The sequence below is a fragment of the Colletotrichum godetiae genome (assembly GCF_030913485.1).
Source record: "Colletotrichum godetiae strain CBS 193.32 chromosome Unknown BDP55scaffold_9, whole genome shotgun sequence".
Classification (NCBI taxonomy): domain Eukaryota; kingdom Fungi; phylum Ascomycota; class Sordariomycetes; order Glomerellales; family Glomerellaceae; genus Colletotrichum; species Colletotrichum godetiae.
This window is the reverse complement of record NW_026851257.1, coordinates 465,044-479,709: the sequence shown is the minus strand read 5'-3', so window position 1 is coordinate 479,709 and position 14,666 is coordinate 465,044. Positions and strand designations below refer to the sequence as shown.

At 55.4% G+C, this 14,666-nt stretch overlaps 4 protein-coding genes across 4 annotated transcripts; 3 read left to right on the top strand and 1 right to left on the bottom strand.

Annotated features, from left to right (window-relative positions):
* Positions 1 to 1,175: 1,175 nt before the first annotated feature.
* On the top strand, positions 1,176 to 4,796 carry BDP55DRAFT_546391 (heavy metal translocating P-type ATPase; the record flags this gene model as incomplete). The annotated part of the gene is made up of 1 exon (XM_060568650.1): positions 1,176 to 4,796. One exon carries the CDS (start codon positions 1,176 to 1,178, stop codon positions 4,794 to 4,796), a length of 3,621 nt encoding a protein of 1,206 aa, XP_060432814.1.
* A 1,724-nt stretch (positions 4,797 to 6,520) lies between these two features.
* BDP55DRAFT_546379 (FAD binding domain-containing protein) lies at positions 6,521 to 9,991 on the top strand (the record flags this gene model as incomplete). The annotated part of the gene is made up of 1 exon (XM_060568649.1): positions 6,521 to 9,991. The coding sequence occupies one exon, from the start codon at positions 6,521 to 6,523 to the stop codon at positions 9,989 to 9,991; it is 3,471 nt and encodes a 1,156-aa protein (XP_060432813.1).
* Positions 9,992 to 10,675: 684 nt separating this feature from the next.
* Positions 10,676 to 13,029, bottom strand: BDP55DRAFT_546293 (GMC oxidoreductase-like protein; the record flags this gene model as incomplete). Its single annotated transcript, XM_060568638.1, has 8 exons — positions 10,676 to 10,705; positions 10,787 to 11,466; positions 11,527 to 11,622; positions 11,695 to 12,171; positions 12,247 to 12,373; positions 12,437 to 12,702; positions 12,774 to 12,806; positions 12,867 to 13,029. The coding sequence occupies 8 exons, from the start codon at positions 13,027 to 13,029 to the stop codon at positions 10,676 to 10,678; spliced, it is 1,872 nt and encodes a 623-aa protein (XP_060432812.1).
* A 123-nt stretch (positions 13,030 to 13,152) lies between these two features.
* BDP55DRAFT_654267 (uncharacterized protein) lies at positions 13,153 to 13,945 on the top strand. Its single transcript, XM_060574249.1, has one exon. The coding sequence runs from the start codon at positions 13,309 to 13,311 to the stop codon at positions 13,558 to 13,560; it is 252 nt and encodes an 83-aa protein (XP_060432811.1). The 5' UTR covers positions 13,153 to 13,308; the 3' UTR covers positions 13,561 to 13,945.
* Positions 13,946 to 14,666: the final 721 nt, after the last annotated feature.

Sequence of the window (14,666 nt, the reverse complement as noted above, 5' to 3'; positions counted from 1 at the left end):
TGTTGAAGATCTGAAGAAGAAAAAAGTGACAATCAAAGTAAATCGAACAAAAGGCTAAACGGTGGTCCTCAATGGCCGAGTATGTTAGAGTTCCACTTGCGCCTCCTAGACTACTCAGCCATTGACTTCCCAGTCGCTTCATAAAGGAGGCAGGTGAAGAAATATAAGTATCCTTCGTGCCTTCTTTCTGAGTGTTGAGATGGAAGGCTCTCGCGTATTCCAGTCTGGATATAAGGTAAGGTAAGGCACCTAAACTGGAAGCGCGCTCGGTTTTGGCGTGTCAACGTCGGGTGCCTGCCCTTTGAGGCACTCGAATGAAACCTGGACGGACCCACTATGAGCAGATTACGTCACGCCAGTGTCTCTGGTACCTGAACAGCCAGTGCCAACACAGTTTCAATCAACCTACATCGACGCAAGATGGACAGTGCAATCACCGTGTTCCTGCAGAAAAAGTGGTGAGTCGCTGACTCTGATACCTGAGAATTCTGCACCGCACAAAACGCGCATCCCCAAAGCGGCAAAGGGCCACACTGTCCAGCATTTCAAAGCAGCACAATTGCCGCGCTGTAATTTGAAAAAGTAAAGTCAAACACCGAATGATCTAGCAGACCAGGGGGGTAAGGAGGTAAAACAATCGTAGAATTCTCGTAAATACTTCATCTTCTCCGACACATGCAGTTGTGTATATTTTGGTAGTGCTGCATGAAAGGGACGTGGCATCAATCCCTCGCGTCGGCATTCATTTGGAGAGAGAAAAAAACTCGGACACCGAGCTCTGAAGCAAACTGAACATCGTCTGCCCAAGCTCATCTATTTGCTGTGCACTCGGCCTCTGAACCTACCAATTTTCCTTACTCTTACGCCCGTTTCTCCTTCAACACTTTCCGTAACTACGCATCTTCCTCCCGGACATCTCGTAGAGAAGAATAGGAAGTGGGCGGATACCAGAAGCTCATATTAGCTTTCTCCGAAAGCTGGCCTGAGCTGCTACAAAACCTCACACTTGGCTTTCGCGTACTAGTCGCCCTCCCGTGAGCTCCCTCAACATTCCACTCAAGGCTCTCGGCGCATCTACCATCCCTCTACACCGGCTCTATCATTCTCAATACTTAAGGGACGTCAACCACAACAACTAGCAGAGACACCGGCCACTGAGCCAACAGATCGTGACGATGGACGACGGAAGGCACCCTCGCATCACCACCTCATTTCTCCTCGCCAACTTGCACTGCCCATCATGCGTCTCCTCCATCCAGCAGGCTCTCCGGGAGTCGTCCAGTCACGATGTCATCTGGATCTCACCAAACATTGTCACCTCCGTCGTCACCATTGAACACAGACACACGTCAACCCCCGACATCACCATCCGGTGCATGGCCAAGTCACTTCAAGATGCCGGCTTCGAGATTTGCGGTGTCACGACCACGGCTGCCACCGAATTTGACATGGACACCATCACCTTCACTCAGCCTGATTCTGGTGTCATGAACAACGCTCACAACGGCGGTGCCCTTGATGGCCTGCTCTCCTTCGCCCCGAGGTGGTCTTCTGATTCACCCGAGGCTCAGCGAGAAGCCCATCTCCTCAACTGCAAGCAATGCCGTGATTCAGAGGACAGCGGTGCTTCAACTGCAGACCTCTTGAACTCACACGTCAACAGTGTGCGGAGCTCGCTGTACAATGGTCTCGACAGTGTCACAGCTATGGCGTCAGGAGGCTCAAAATGGAAAGTTTCCCTCTCCGTCGGCGGTATGACCTGCGCGTCCTGCGTCAATACCATCAGCGAGGAACTCAACAAGCAGGAGTGGATCGACAATGCCACCGTCAACCTGGTCACCAACAGTGCCACCGTTGATATTAGAGACAAGTCAAACGCTTCAAGGGTTGCGGAAGCCATTGAAGACATGGGTTACGATGCCAGTCTGGATAGCGTCACGGAATACGCACAGTCAGGCGATGAATCCACTGGAGACGAAGGCGACGAAAAGAAATGGCGAGCAACTGTGGCGATTGGCGGCATGACTTGCGCCTCTTGCGCCAACACCATCACTGAACAGCTGAACAAGAAGGACTACGTCTCCAACGTTGCAGTCAACCTGGTAGCTAACAATGCTACCATCGACTTTATCGTTGAAGGCAAGCAAGACGACATTGTTCAGTCTATCGAAGATATGGGCTATGATGCGACACTGGACAGAGTATCAAGGGTCAAGGCTGAGAACAAGGGCGCGCAAGAGAGGACAGTCCAAATCTCAATCAAGGGTCTCTACTGTCAACATTGTCCCAGTCGAGTAACGCACTCTCTCACTTCCTTCACGCACCGGCTCAAGGTCATTTCCAAACCCACTCACGAGAAGCCACTCGTTACCGTCAAGTACACGCCCAGCGCGCCTTCATTCACCATTCGGCAAATTTTATCCGCCATCGATGCCGCCGATCCCGCCTTCAAAGCATCGATTTACCACCCGCCTAGTCTCGAGGAGCGTTCCAAACTCATTACACAAAAGCACCAGCAGCAGCTCCTCAGACGAGTTTATTTGACGTTTATTATCACCATCCCGACTTTCATCATTGGTATCGTCTACATGAGTCTTGTCCCCGACACGGACAAGGGCAAGCATTACCTCATGAAGCCGTGGATCATGGGCATCAATCGAGCCCAAATCGCCCTGTTCATTCTCGCAACGCCAGTATACTTCTTTGGTGCCGACGTCTTCCACAGCAGAGCCATCAAAGAAATTAGAAACCTGTGGCGCCGGGGCAGCAAGACGCCCATCCTGCGTCGGTTCTACAAGTTTGGAAGCATGAATATGCTCATGTCCCTGGGAACGACGATCGCCTACATTTCCTCCATTGGTCAGATGATCGCTGCCGCCATCAACAGGCCCGCAAAGGTTGACGACACGCAATTCTACTTTGACTCCGTTGTCTTCCTGACCCTTTTCTTGCTCCTCGGCCGCCTGATCGAGTCGTACAGCAAGTCAAAGACTGGCGATGCGGTTGAGATGCTGGGCAAGCTGCGTCCTACCACGGCTATCCTCGTCACCAAGGACTCTATTGGTAAGACCACCGACTGCGTCGTTGGCGTGGACATGCTCGAGATCGGAGACGTTGTGCGTGTGCCTCATGGTGCTTCCCCCGCCGCAGATGGAATCGTGGTACAGGGAGAGGGCAGCTTCGACGAGTCCAGCTTGACGGGTGAGTCTCGCCTCATCAAGAAGGTCCCCGGCGACGAGGTCCACGCTGGCACAGTCAACAAGGATTCTGCTATTCAGGTACGCATCACAGGCGCGGCGGGTGCCTCCATGCTGGACCGGATCGTCTCCATCGTCAGAGAGGGCCAGACGAAGAGGGCACCCATGGAGCGCGTCGCCGACGTGCTCACGGCCTACTTTGTCCCCATCATCACCCTGATTGCCGTCATCACATTCTTCACCTGGCTGATCCTCGGCTATACTGGCGTTCTCCCTAGAGACTACCTCGATGCGGAGGGCAGCTGGGCTGGCTTTGCACTGCAATTCGCCATCGCCGTCTTCGTCGTCGCCTGCCCCTGCGGTCTCGCTCTCGCAGCCCCCACCGCCATCTTTGTCGGCGGCGGTCTCGCAGCCAAGCACGGCATCCTCGCCAAGGGAGGAGGCGAGGCATTCGAAAAGGCCAGCAACGTGGACGTGGTTGTATTCGACAAGACGGGAACTCTTACCGTCGGCGGCGAGCCAAAGGTCACGGACGCAAGGCTCTACGCCGAGAAGGGCAAGCTCGAGCCCAGCATGGTCCTAGCCACTCTGCGAGCGATTGAGGAGAACAGCAGCCACCCTGTGGCCAAGGCGATTGTTTCCTACTGCACCTCGCAGACCGAGGCCTGGGTGGACGTTGACAGCCTCCAGGAACTGCCGGGCAAGGGCATGAAGGCCACGAACCGTGGGGCAAAGCCCGACGAGGCGTTTGACATGATTGTCGGCAACGAGTCTCTGATGCGCGATCACGCCGTCCACTTTGACGAAGGGGTGTCGTCTCAACTGCAGAAATGGAAGAGCGAGGCGAAATCAGTCGCCCTGGTTGCTACCAGAGCTACTCCTTCTACGACCCCGTCAGAAGACCACCCCTGGACCCTCGTCGCCGCGCTCTCCATCGCAGACCCCATCCGGCCCGAGGCGATCCGCATCATCAAGGCCCTCCACGAGCAAGGCACCCGCGTGTGGATGCTCTCTGGCGACAACGTCGTGACCGCCAAGGCCGTCGCGGACCTGGTGGGCATCGACCCGGACAACGTGCTCGCCGAGGTCCTCCCCTGGGAAAAGGCAGACAAGATCACCTACCTGCAATCCGTCCTCAAGGCGCGGGCCGGCAAGCCCGAGGCCGGGGCCGAGCACACGGGGAAGCGCGCCATGGTGGCCATGGTAGGCGACGGCATCAACGACTCGCCCGCGCTGACGAAGGCGGACGTGGGCATCGCCATCGGTAGCGGTAGTGATGTGGCCATCTCGAGCGCCGACTTTGTGCTGGTGACGAGCGACCTTCGGGCCGTGGTGACGCTGCTCGCGCTCAGCCGGACCGTGTTCCGGCGGATCAAGGTGAACTTTGGGTGGGCCGTTATCTATAACCTGCTGGCGATCCCTATCGCTGCCGGGTGTCTGTACCCGATTGTTGTGAATGGCGGGCGGCAGCACGTGCGGCTGGATCCCGTGTGGGCCAGTCTCGCGATGGCGCTGTCTAGTATTAGTGTTGTGCTGAGTTCGTTGGCGTTGAGGAGTAGGGTGCCGTGGCTTGGGTTCCGGGCGAAGAAGATTGAGTAGATGGGGGTTTGTTATGGGAAGAAGAGAGGAGATGATGGGTTGGTGGTTGAGCTGTGTATTACCACTTTGTTGTGTTATTAGAAGATACCTGTATGCTATGTAGAGAAGAGCGTCATCATTATTGAAGAGCAATCTTGAACATACGTGACGCCCTACACGATTCGAGTCTCAAACATGTACGCTTCTCGTTCTCTGATTCCCTGCTTTTGTATGAAAACGCCCATTGCTACATATCCGCAAAGGAGGTGGTAAGCCCAGCAATTGCTTCAACTATCTGTCGGGTTTCCTTCATACACTAAATATCATTGAGATGTTGTGCAAAATTGCCCGCCAAGAATGGTCAAAACGAGGATGGGAACCGCATGTGAAGGTGCGACAACAATTTCGCAAGAAGCCCGCCCCTCGCATCGTGACAGCCAAATTTTTGGTCAGCCCTAAAAAGACATTGCTTTTGAAAAGGCTTAGCTATCAAGAACTTTCAATAGCTTGCCATGGGCCTCCCTAAAGATATCTTCAAGCAGTTTGGTGATTACAAAAGTAACAAAAGCACCTCGTCCTTCTGTTCCGCAATTAAAGTGGAGATTGGACTGTCCGAAAGCAGCCAACAGAGGTGGTTATGGAAGGGAAGGTATAAGATTCCAATTGCAGCTTGTAGAATTTACATGATTCGATCATTTCATTCTCACGAAGTATTATCTTCAACGGTCTTAGAACAATTACATAGTCGTTTGATTCAAAAGGCCGTGACAGATGAGCCAAGACCTTCACTGAGCACTGAGATGGGGTGTAGTTGAAAGGTGACAACGGAGAGCGGAAGCCGATGCCGTGACCGAGCGGATACCGCGTCCCCCGATTGCCGGACAGGCCGACCGACAGCCTTGAATCAATGACACGGGCAGTGAGAGCAGGCCGCCACCGACGAATGTAAAAAATGGTCAGAATCTGGGGCGAAAGGTGCTGCGAAAGAGGCTTGCATTTCCGGGTGGTCGAGCACGCAATTCTGAGCCCAGACCAAAGAGTGCGGATTTGGTAAGCAGACAAGTCGAGGAAGGGACGTCGAGTGGATCGGAAATGGTGCAATGTGGGGCCGTTGCAGATGGGTCCCCGTCGCTCATTGGCGCGCGATGGCGCAATTGTCCCCTAGTCGCAATTCTCCAAGCTTCAACAATTTCCAAACGCCGAGTTTCGCACGCGAAAGCAGCAATGAACCTGCCACCAAATAGCACAGGCTACAGCAATGCAAGATGCCTGACAAATGCCCAGCTCTTATTGCCTACTGCTGCAATCCATTATGGAGTGCGCTTCTCGGTTCCCGGTGCTAGCTAGCTAACCGTGCTTGACCCCAGGGTGAGTGCCGGCTAAAGGTTCCCCTTGCCGGTCCTGCTCTCACTTTTTTTTTATATGCTCGGAACCTGTTCGGAGTCCTTCTTAGACGAAAGCCTCTCTCTTTCGAACTTCTTCCTCTGTTCCCTTTTCCCTCTTCCTCACTTACCAACCTCGAGGCCCTCCTAGAACGAAGAAGCTTCTTTTTTGCCTCTTCTCGTTCAGGTTGACGCAAGTGACTTGAACTTGCTCTTGAGTCTCCCAATTGTCTCCCAGTAGCGACCATTCTCTTGCGAGTGGTGAGGCTCTGTCTTCTGGTCCTCCGTGTATTTTGGACCATCTTTAATCACATATTCTTTGCTGTACTTATTCCCAATTCTTCGTACCCCAAACCTCCTAAGATGCAGTTCAAGCCGCAGGAGAGCACCGGCTCTGCGGCCGTCGTCGACGCAAAGTCGCCGCCCTCCTCCGCCCCTCAGAAGAAGGTCTCTTCCACCCTTCCTTTTGGCCAGCCCGTGGCCCTCTCCTCCATCTCCGGACCTACCTACGTGACGGCCCAGCTGCTCGTTCAGCAGGTCGCCTTCCTGCTCTCCGACAAGATCTTCTCCTACTCCGCTCCCACCTTTGACCTCGATGTCGCCGCAAAGGCCTGGTCCGAGGCCAAGGAGCACAACATCCACGGCGAGACCACCGACCTCATCCAGCTTCAGACAAGGACCGGCGCCGGCGCCCTCGCCCTCGGCTACATCTTCAGCTCGGACTTTGACCTGGCCAAGAGGCACCTCCCCCAGACTCTACTCGCTCCTACTCTGAGCTTGAAGAACCTCCGCGGCGCATTGGACCAGCTCAGTCTGTTGTACGGCGTGGCCTCCCCCTTCGTTGCCCATGTCGCGGCTCTCGACTACGATGCCGCAAATGGCCTCGTCTCCGACTATGACACCGCGCTGCGCACCGCTGAGGATCTTGGCCTCGGCTTGGTCGCCAGCTCCAGCGCCTACGAGACCCAGCACATGGCCCTCTTCGCGACCCTCATGGCCGCCCTGATGCCCACGCTGCACATCTACGATGGCGTCAGACTCGCCCGCGAGACCTCCCGTGTCGTTGACGCCCTCAGCCAGAGCGGCATCGCTGACCTCTACAACAACATCACCTCCGAGTCCACTGGTGTCTCTGAGAGAGCCGCCATCTCTTCCAAGGTCGCCGGCCTGTTGGACGTCTTCAACAAGCACCTCGACCCTACCGAGGACCACGAGAGCCAGCACACCGCACTCCTGGCCACCCTCATGACCGCTCTCACCCCCAACCTGGGAGTCGAGGACGGCGTCAAGCTCGCCAAGCAGACCCTCAAGGCCTCGGACGCTCTCAACAAGAAGGGCGTCGCCGAGACCTACAAGAAGATTTCAAGCGAGGTCCAGTCCCTGAACAAGAGACTCGATGACGCTGGCAAGGTCGTTGAGCTTCTCAGACTCTTCAACAACGAGCTCGGCACCGCCTACAACCTGTTCGAGTACCACGGACATGACCAGGCCGAGGCCGTCCTCGTCGTCTTTGGCAGCGCCGAGACCCAGCTCGCCAAGCAGGTCGTCACCCGCCTGGCCGCCGACGGTGCCAAGGTCGGCGCCATCAACGTCCGCGTCTACCGCCCCTTTGTCGAGGAGGCCTTCCTCGTCAGCATCCCCGCCTCCGCCAGGACCATCTCCGTTCTCGGCCAGGTTAAGGACGAGCTCTCCGTCAGCGATGCGTCCCTGCAGTCTGCGCTTTACACCGACGTCCTGACCTCCGTTTCCTTCTCTGGAAAGTGGCGCCAGGACCCCACCGTCTCGGACGTCAAGTACTCCGCCTCCGAGGCCCTGACGCCCCAGACCGTCGCCGACATCTTTGGCAAGCTCCTCAGCGCCGAGTCCGAGTCCAAGCCCTTCCGCGCCTTGGTCCAGGCGCACCAGTACACCTTCTGGGACGTTGACAACTCTGTCGCCGTCGATTCCCCGGCTGTCGTCAGCAACCTGCTCTCCCGCGAGTCTACCAGCAACGTCTACGTCCACGAGTCCTTCGACAACCTGCTTCAGGGCGGTATCGTCCGCACCGACATCCGCAGCTCCAAGAAGGCCATCGAAGCGCCTTACGCCGTCGAGGAGGCCGATGTTGTCGCCGTCGCTGAAGAGAAGCTCCTCAAGGATCTCGATATCATTAAGAGCGTCAAGGCTGGTGGTAAGCTTCTCCTGAACCTCCCTACCTTCAAGGAGGAGGACCTCGAGAAGCGCCTCTCCCCCATCGTGCGCAAGCAGATCCTGGACAAGTCCATCGAGCTCTACATCCTCGACGCCTCCGCCTTTGCCGAGAAGGAGTCCCAGGCCGTCAAGGTCCTCTTGGAGTTCGCCTTCCTCCAGATCGCCCGCTCCGACATCACCGTCGAAGAGGTTGCCAAGCTTGCCCTCCCCGAGGGCTTCTCCAGCACCCTCGTCGAGACCCAGGAGGCCCTCAGCCAGGCCCTGCGCAAGGTCGAGCCCCAGTCCGCCTGGGCCGAGCTGCCCGAGGACGTCGTCGTCAGCCCCTTGCCCGCCACCATCAAGCCCAACAGCTTCGTCGGCTTCAACAAGGAGGAGGCCGAGGAGACCTCCCAGCTCGTCGACTGGCAGGCCGCGGCCAAGGGCCTCGCCTTCAAGGAGGCCTTCGGCACCCAGGGCGTCCTCCGCCCGGAGCTGCCCGTGAAGACCCACACCATCACCGTCAAGGAGAACCGCCGCCTCACGCCCGGCAACTACGACCGCAACATCTTCCACATTGAGTTCGACCTCGGCGACTCTGGTCTCACCTACGACATTGGCGAAGCCCTAGGCATCCACGCCGAGAACGACCACGAGGAGGTCACCGCCTTCATCAAGTGGTACGGCCTCGACCCGGAGGCCCTCGTCCAGGTGCCCGCCCGCGAGGACAACGCCGCCTTCGAGACCCGCACCGTCTACCAGTCCCTCAAGCAGAACATTGACGTCCTCGGCAAGCCCCCCAAGCGTTTCTGCGAGGCCCTCTCCGAGTTCGCCGCCGACGAGCGCGAAAAGGCCGTCCTCGCCAGCCTCGGTGGCGCAGAGGGCGCCGCCGACTTCAAGAAGCGCTCCGAGGTCGACTTTGTCACCTACGTCGACATCCTCCAGGAGTTCCCCTCAGCCCGCCCGTCCTTCCACGACCTCGTCCGCATCATCGCCCCGCTCAAGCGCCGCGAGTACTCCATCGCCTCCGCCCAGGCCGTGACCCCGACCTCGGTCGCCCTCATGATCGTCGTCGTCGACTGGGTCGACCCCCTCGGCCGCAACCGCTTCGGTCACGCGACGCGCTACCTCTCCGCCCTCCCCGTCGGCGCCACCGTCGTCGCCTCCGTCAAGCCCTCCGTCATGAAGCTCCCCACCTCCTCCAAGGCGCCCCTCATCATGGCCGGTCTCGGTACCGGCCTGGCGCCCTTCCGCGCCTTCGTGCAGTACCGTGCCCTGCAAAAGTCGCGCGGCGAGGAAATCGGTTCCATCCTGCTCTACCTCGGCTCCCGCCACCAGCGCGAGGAGTACTTGTACGGCGAGGAGTGGGAGGCCTACGTCGACGCTGGCGTCATCACGCACCTCGGCGCCGCGTTCTCGCGCGACCAGCCGCGCAAGATTTACATCCAGGACCGTATGCGCGAGTCCATGCGCGACGTTGTGCAGTCGTACATTCGCGACGAGGGCAGCTTCTACCTGTGCGGTCCTACGTGGCCTGTGCCTGATGTTACGGATGTGTTGATGGAGGCTATTAACGTTGAGGCCAAGATGAGCGGCAAGAAGGTCAATGCCCGCAACGAGATTGAGAAGCTCAAGGAGGATGGTCGTTATGTACTCGAGGTGTACTAGTCTTTGCGTTTCATGTACTAGACATCTGCTGTCATGTTGTTTTGTATATATCATGATACTTGAGGGGTATGGTCGTACCGAAAAGTTTCCTTGTTACTAGCCAGCTTTCTGGATTGAGCAATTGAGTTATATTGGATAAGCATGAGACATTTGCTACACCTGATGTACTGTGCCATTGTCCTTGTTGTGAACGATAGAATGTACCAGCACACTTCACTCTCCGATCTTTCCAGCGTAAATACTGCGAAGATAACGGCTCTAGTCATTGGAGCCTCGAGTCAGGACCATCCCCAAGGTTATACCTCTATTCCGTGAAGTGGGTAACAAACCTACTCAATACGTCCAGTACGATGAGCAGTATTGGTATATTGGTTCTTGTAATTATTCTAGGCACATCATTGCTTGAAAAAGCTCACCCTTTGTAACTATCTCTGTACCTGATTACCCTTCAGTGGGCAGTATTAGTATACAAAGCAGGTTAAACGGCCGAGAATAGCGTTTGGGCAAGCATGTCAGCCGATGCCGTCGTGATTAATGAGGAGCCACTGGCGGTGGAAAATGATCTAGGGTATGGTCGGCTCTTGACCTCATTGTACACGACGGTGCTACGAGATTGGAACCATTGCAAGAGAGATCAACTCCAACGGGAAACATCAGGACCTCTGCTATAATGTTAAACCGGCCTTACGCCCGGGCTTTGATCAGATCAGCAGCCTATGTAATTGTCAGTAACACATCTCTTCTCCCAAACCTTTTACACCTTGACGCCTCCTTTCTCATCATCAGAAAACTCACCTTCTCAGCAACAGCATAAACAGTCTGCTGCGTATAAGCCCCCGGCAAATCAGGCATAACACTCGCATCGACAACGCTCAACCCCCGAACCCCATACACCTCCAACTTCTCATCCACAACCCCTCCCAACTCCCTCGGCATCATAGCCGCCGTCCCAATGGGGTGAAACGTCGTCGGGCTAATCATCCGCCTCAAAGCCTCGCCCAGCGCTTCATCACTCGTCACATTCGCGCCAGGGACAGTTTCCACCGGCCCATACCGCGCCAGCGTCGAGGACTCTAGAAAATACCGCCTCGTGAAGCGGATAAACTCGATTTGTACGGCTAGATCGGTGGGGTTACTCAGCGCGCGGTAATCGACGACTGGCTCAGAAAAGAAGGGGTTCGAGGTGTTGAGGAGGATTGTGCCGCGGGAGAGCGGGTGGAGGAGGACAAAGTTGCTTTCTGTCGGCGCACCGCGGAGGAAGAAGTTGTAGAATGCGGCGCCGGGGGAGCGTAGTGCTGCTGCGAAGCGGGATTGTTGGGCTGCGTAGCCTGCTATGACTGTTGTGTCTGTATGGGGAGGAAGGAAGGCCGAGGGAGGTTGGGATTCGTAGGCGGATGTGATGGCGTCGAAGGAGGGTGCTATTACGGGGAAGGGGAGGAATGTTGCTACGTTGCCTGCGCCTATGGTAAGAGGTCCTGGAGGGTAAAGAAGTTAGTGATGTTTGTCTTTGAGGTGAGTTGAGAGGAAGCTCGGACCGGTTCGGTTGGCTTCGAATTCTGCTTTGGCTTCGTCGATGAAGGTTTGGTTGTTGACTAGGTCGGTCATATCAGGGTGAACGTCAAAGTTGGTGACTTGGTGAGAGAAGATATCAACGGAAGCTCAACGTGCTGTGTCTATGAAAGGGGAATATAATCGGAGCTCACAGGTAAAGGTGGCCCCAGCACCAACAGGGTGGTCCTGGAAGTTCTGTCCGACGCCGGGCAAATCGACAACGACCTCGATCCCAGCCTCCTCAAGAAGCGCCCTCCCTCCCACGCCGCTGCGCTGCAGGATCTGCGGCGTATGTATGGATCCCGTGGCCAGGATGACTTCCTTCCGGGCTTTGACGATCCGCGCGCCCTTGGCGGTGGTGGAGTTTGCCTCGACGTAAGACACGCCGACGGCCGTCTGGGTCTGGCTGTCGCCGTCAAAAAAGACCTTGAGCACCTTGTGCCCGGTAATCGTCTCATAGTTATCCCGCGCGGCCTCGATGCCGTCCCAGTGGCCTCGCCTGGCCATGGAGCGCGTCACGGTGGCCGGGTCGAAGGAGGTCGGGTACCAGAAGACACCTGGGTCGCCGGCGCCTGAGTCGGCGGGGAAGTCGACGCCTTTGATGTCTTTGAAGGCTTCAACTTCGGTCTCTGTGGTACGTTAAGTTTCATTAGCATGATGTCTTGATATGGATCAGCAGGGATAACAAGAGAGGAGGTAGATACTCAGCATAGGCCAGTGGAACGTCGGAAAGGAAGCGTGAATGCCGGAGGAGTTGCCCCAGTAGCTCGCGTCGTACTTGATGTCGAACTGCTCGGTCAGCTCAGGGGTAGGAGGGTGGAAGTTCCACGCCTAATTTTGAACACCACGTCAATAACAGTCTCTCATGGGCGGTAATCTGGGAGTATTAATCACCTTCTTGAAGTATGGCAGCAGGCCATCCCAACTCCACTCCGATTCATTGCTAAAGTAGGAGCCCCATCTGTCGTAGTCCTCCTTCTGGCCGCGATGGACCTGCATGGCATTGACGCCAGTCGAGCCACCAAGCATGACGCCGCCAATGACGTTGATCTTGCGGCCGTTGAGGCCATCTTGGGGCACGGAGGAGAAGTTGAAGGTGTGGGATTGGTTGCGCCAGGATAAGAGGCCCGTTGTGACGGTGTTCACCTGAGACGAGTTGTCTTTGGCTGGAGTGTTAGTCATACACATGTATTCTTAAGAGACGTAGTTCTGGAGAAAGTTGAGGTCTCACCGAATAAACCGAGCTCAATCACCAAAACAGTATCTTGCGAGTGTCAGAGTTAGCAAGTTTGTGGTGCTCCCTCTTCTTCTGCGGTGAACTTACGCTCGCCGCTTTCGGTCAATCGATCAGCGACTGTCAGGCCGGAAGTGCCTCCTCCAACGATAACGTAGTCGTACTCGGCCTTGACGTCACAAGCTCTGGGAAGGATTCGCGAGTGAGCGATGGATCGGGGGATACTTGATGATATCCCGCCCGGGATACTCATTAACAAGAGGCCCAAGGCGGCCCATGGGGCAAAGATCTTTGTCATTTTGAGGCGTCTTTACTAATTTTCAAAAATAATCGAGACTTGGAATGAATGAGAAGAAAGAAGTAACACAATTTTTATATGGCCAAGTTTCCCTCTATTTATATTGCTTCGTTCAAGAAGCCCTTGCCTGTAGAGTGAGAGGCCAATGCGAGGTACGCTTGGCATTTTCGCCGCCCGTGATGACCTCTGCCACTCTTTACGCCATCGACGAATACGGGTTTGCGTCAAAACACTATGAGTGCCATTTTGTTGTGGTTGCTGCTTCTGGAGCGCCAACGTAGGAGCGCATCATGTCCTGCAGCCGTCGTCGAGAGCCTTACTCAGGCAGCTTTGGCTACCTCCCATCTACGGCTTCACTTCATCCCAAAAGCCCATACCAGCGGACTTCACGCTGATTATCTTAAGTACCGTGAGCTCTTATCATCTCCAAGTATGGAAATCGAAGACAGCGAGATCACAACCCAACTTGAATTTTACAGATCTTAGATGGACTCCATTCCTGAGGAGGGGAAAACACGGAGAAGGAATCCAAGTTGTTGTTCTTGTTGGCCAGCTGCAGCTAGCCTCATCGCAGACCATTACCCCTCATCTCGACACCTTTCTTAGTTAATAGCATGCATCGCCTTGCATGCAAGCCGCATCTTCCATGTACGCGGAAACGCGGGAAGGACTGCCCAGACTGTCGGGCAAAATCGAGGCGTGCCCGAATAGAACGGTCCAGGCGAGGGACGGAATCTCATAAGTCGATAAAGTGAGCCTGAAGTCAGGTTCGGAGTCTCATCTGAGGGAAACACTCACACACGAGGTTGCGTGCAGAGGCTGCGCCGCTGGTACGCATTGGGTCACGCCATACGTTTTCTCTCGTCTTTCCGGAGCGGGGAAGCTGACCGGGACGATGCGGGCGCCTGGAGCCCTCCCGGACTTATTGCTATCAATTTCTGACTGGTACTCCGTATCAGCTGCATGATTTTTTCATTCGTCTAATCCGGTCGTCGAGTCGGGATTGTTGAAATATCGCCAATAAGTTGTCGTGGTCTGGACATGACTAACAACGTTGTAGATTCCTGGATGCAGATTATCAGACAAAAGTACGCTCTTGTTCCTGAGTCGGAAGATAGAGTCCTTAGTTATTGTATTCAGTCTTGCTAGGTTCTTGTACTGTTCTGCTACGTGTAAGTAGGACGCCAAGTATCATGCTCATCTTGATGTTTGCTGCATACATAATGAAGGGAGCACCACAAGCAAGGCTACCAATACCAGACTCTCTTCTTTAAAGTAATGGCAGGATCCTAGAGTAGTAGGAGTGGCGACTTGGAAAGGGCAGACGCAGAACAGTTCACAGGAACTATCCTCCTCCTAGACTTACCTAGAGGGCGACCACATCCGGCATCCATCTGGCATAGAATACAACCAGCCCTCCTTATAGCAAGCAGTATGTTTTCAAATGGGTTATGTCATTCCGAAGAACGTATAAGAAAACATTCAAATACACAAACATCACCGTAAAAGGCCTCGAGAGGGTGAACCTACGACATGTCCCTCAACACCTTCCAGGAGCTTTCCTGAGAACCAACCCTTCACACAACCCAGGG

Coding starts and splice junctions, on each gene's coding strand:
- BDP55DRAFT_654267 (XM_060574249.1), top strand. CDS start 13,309: ATGAGTGCCATTTTGTTGTGGTTGCTGCTTCTGGAGCGCCAACGTAGG.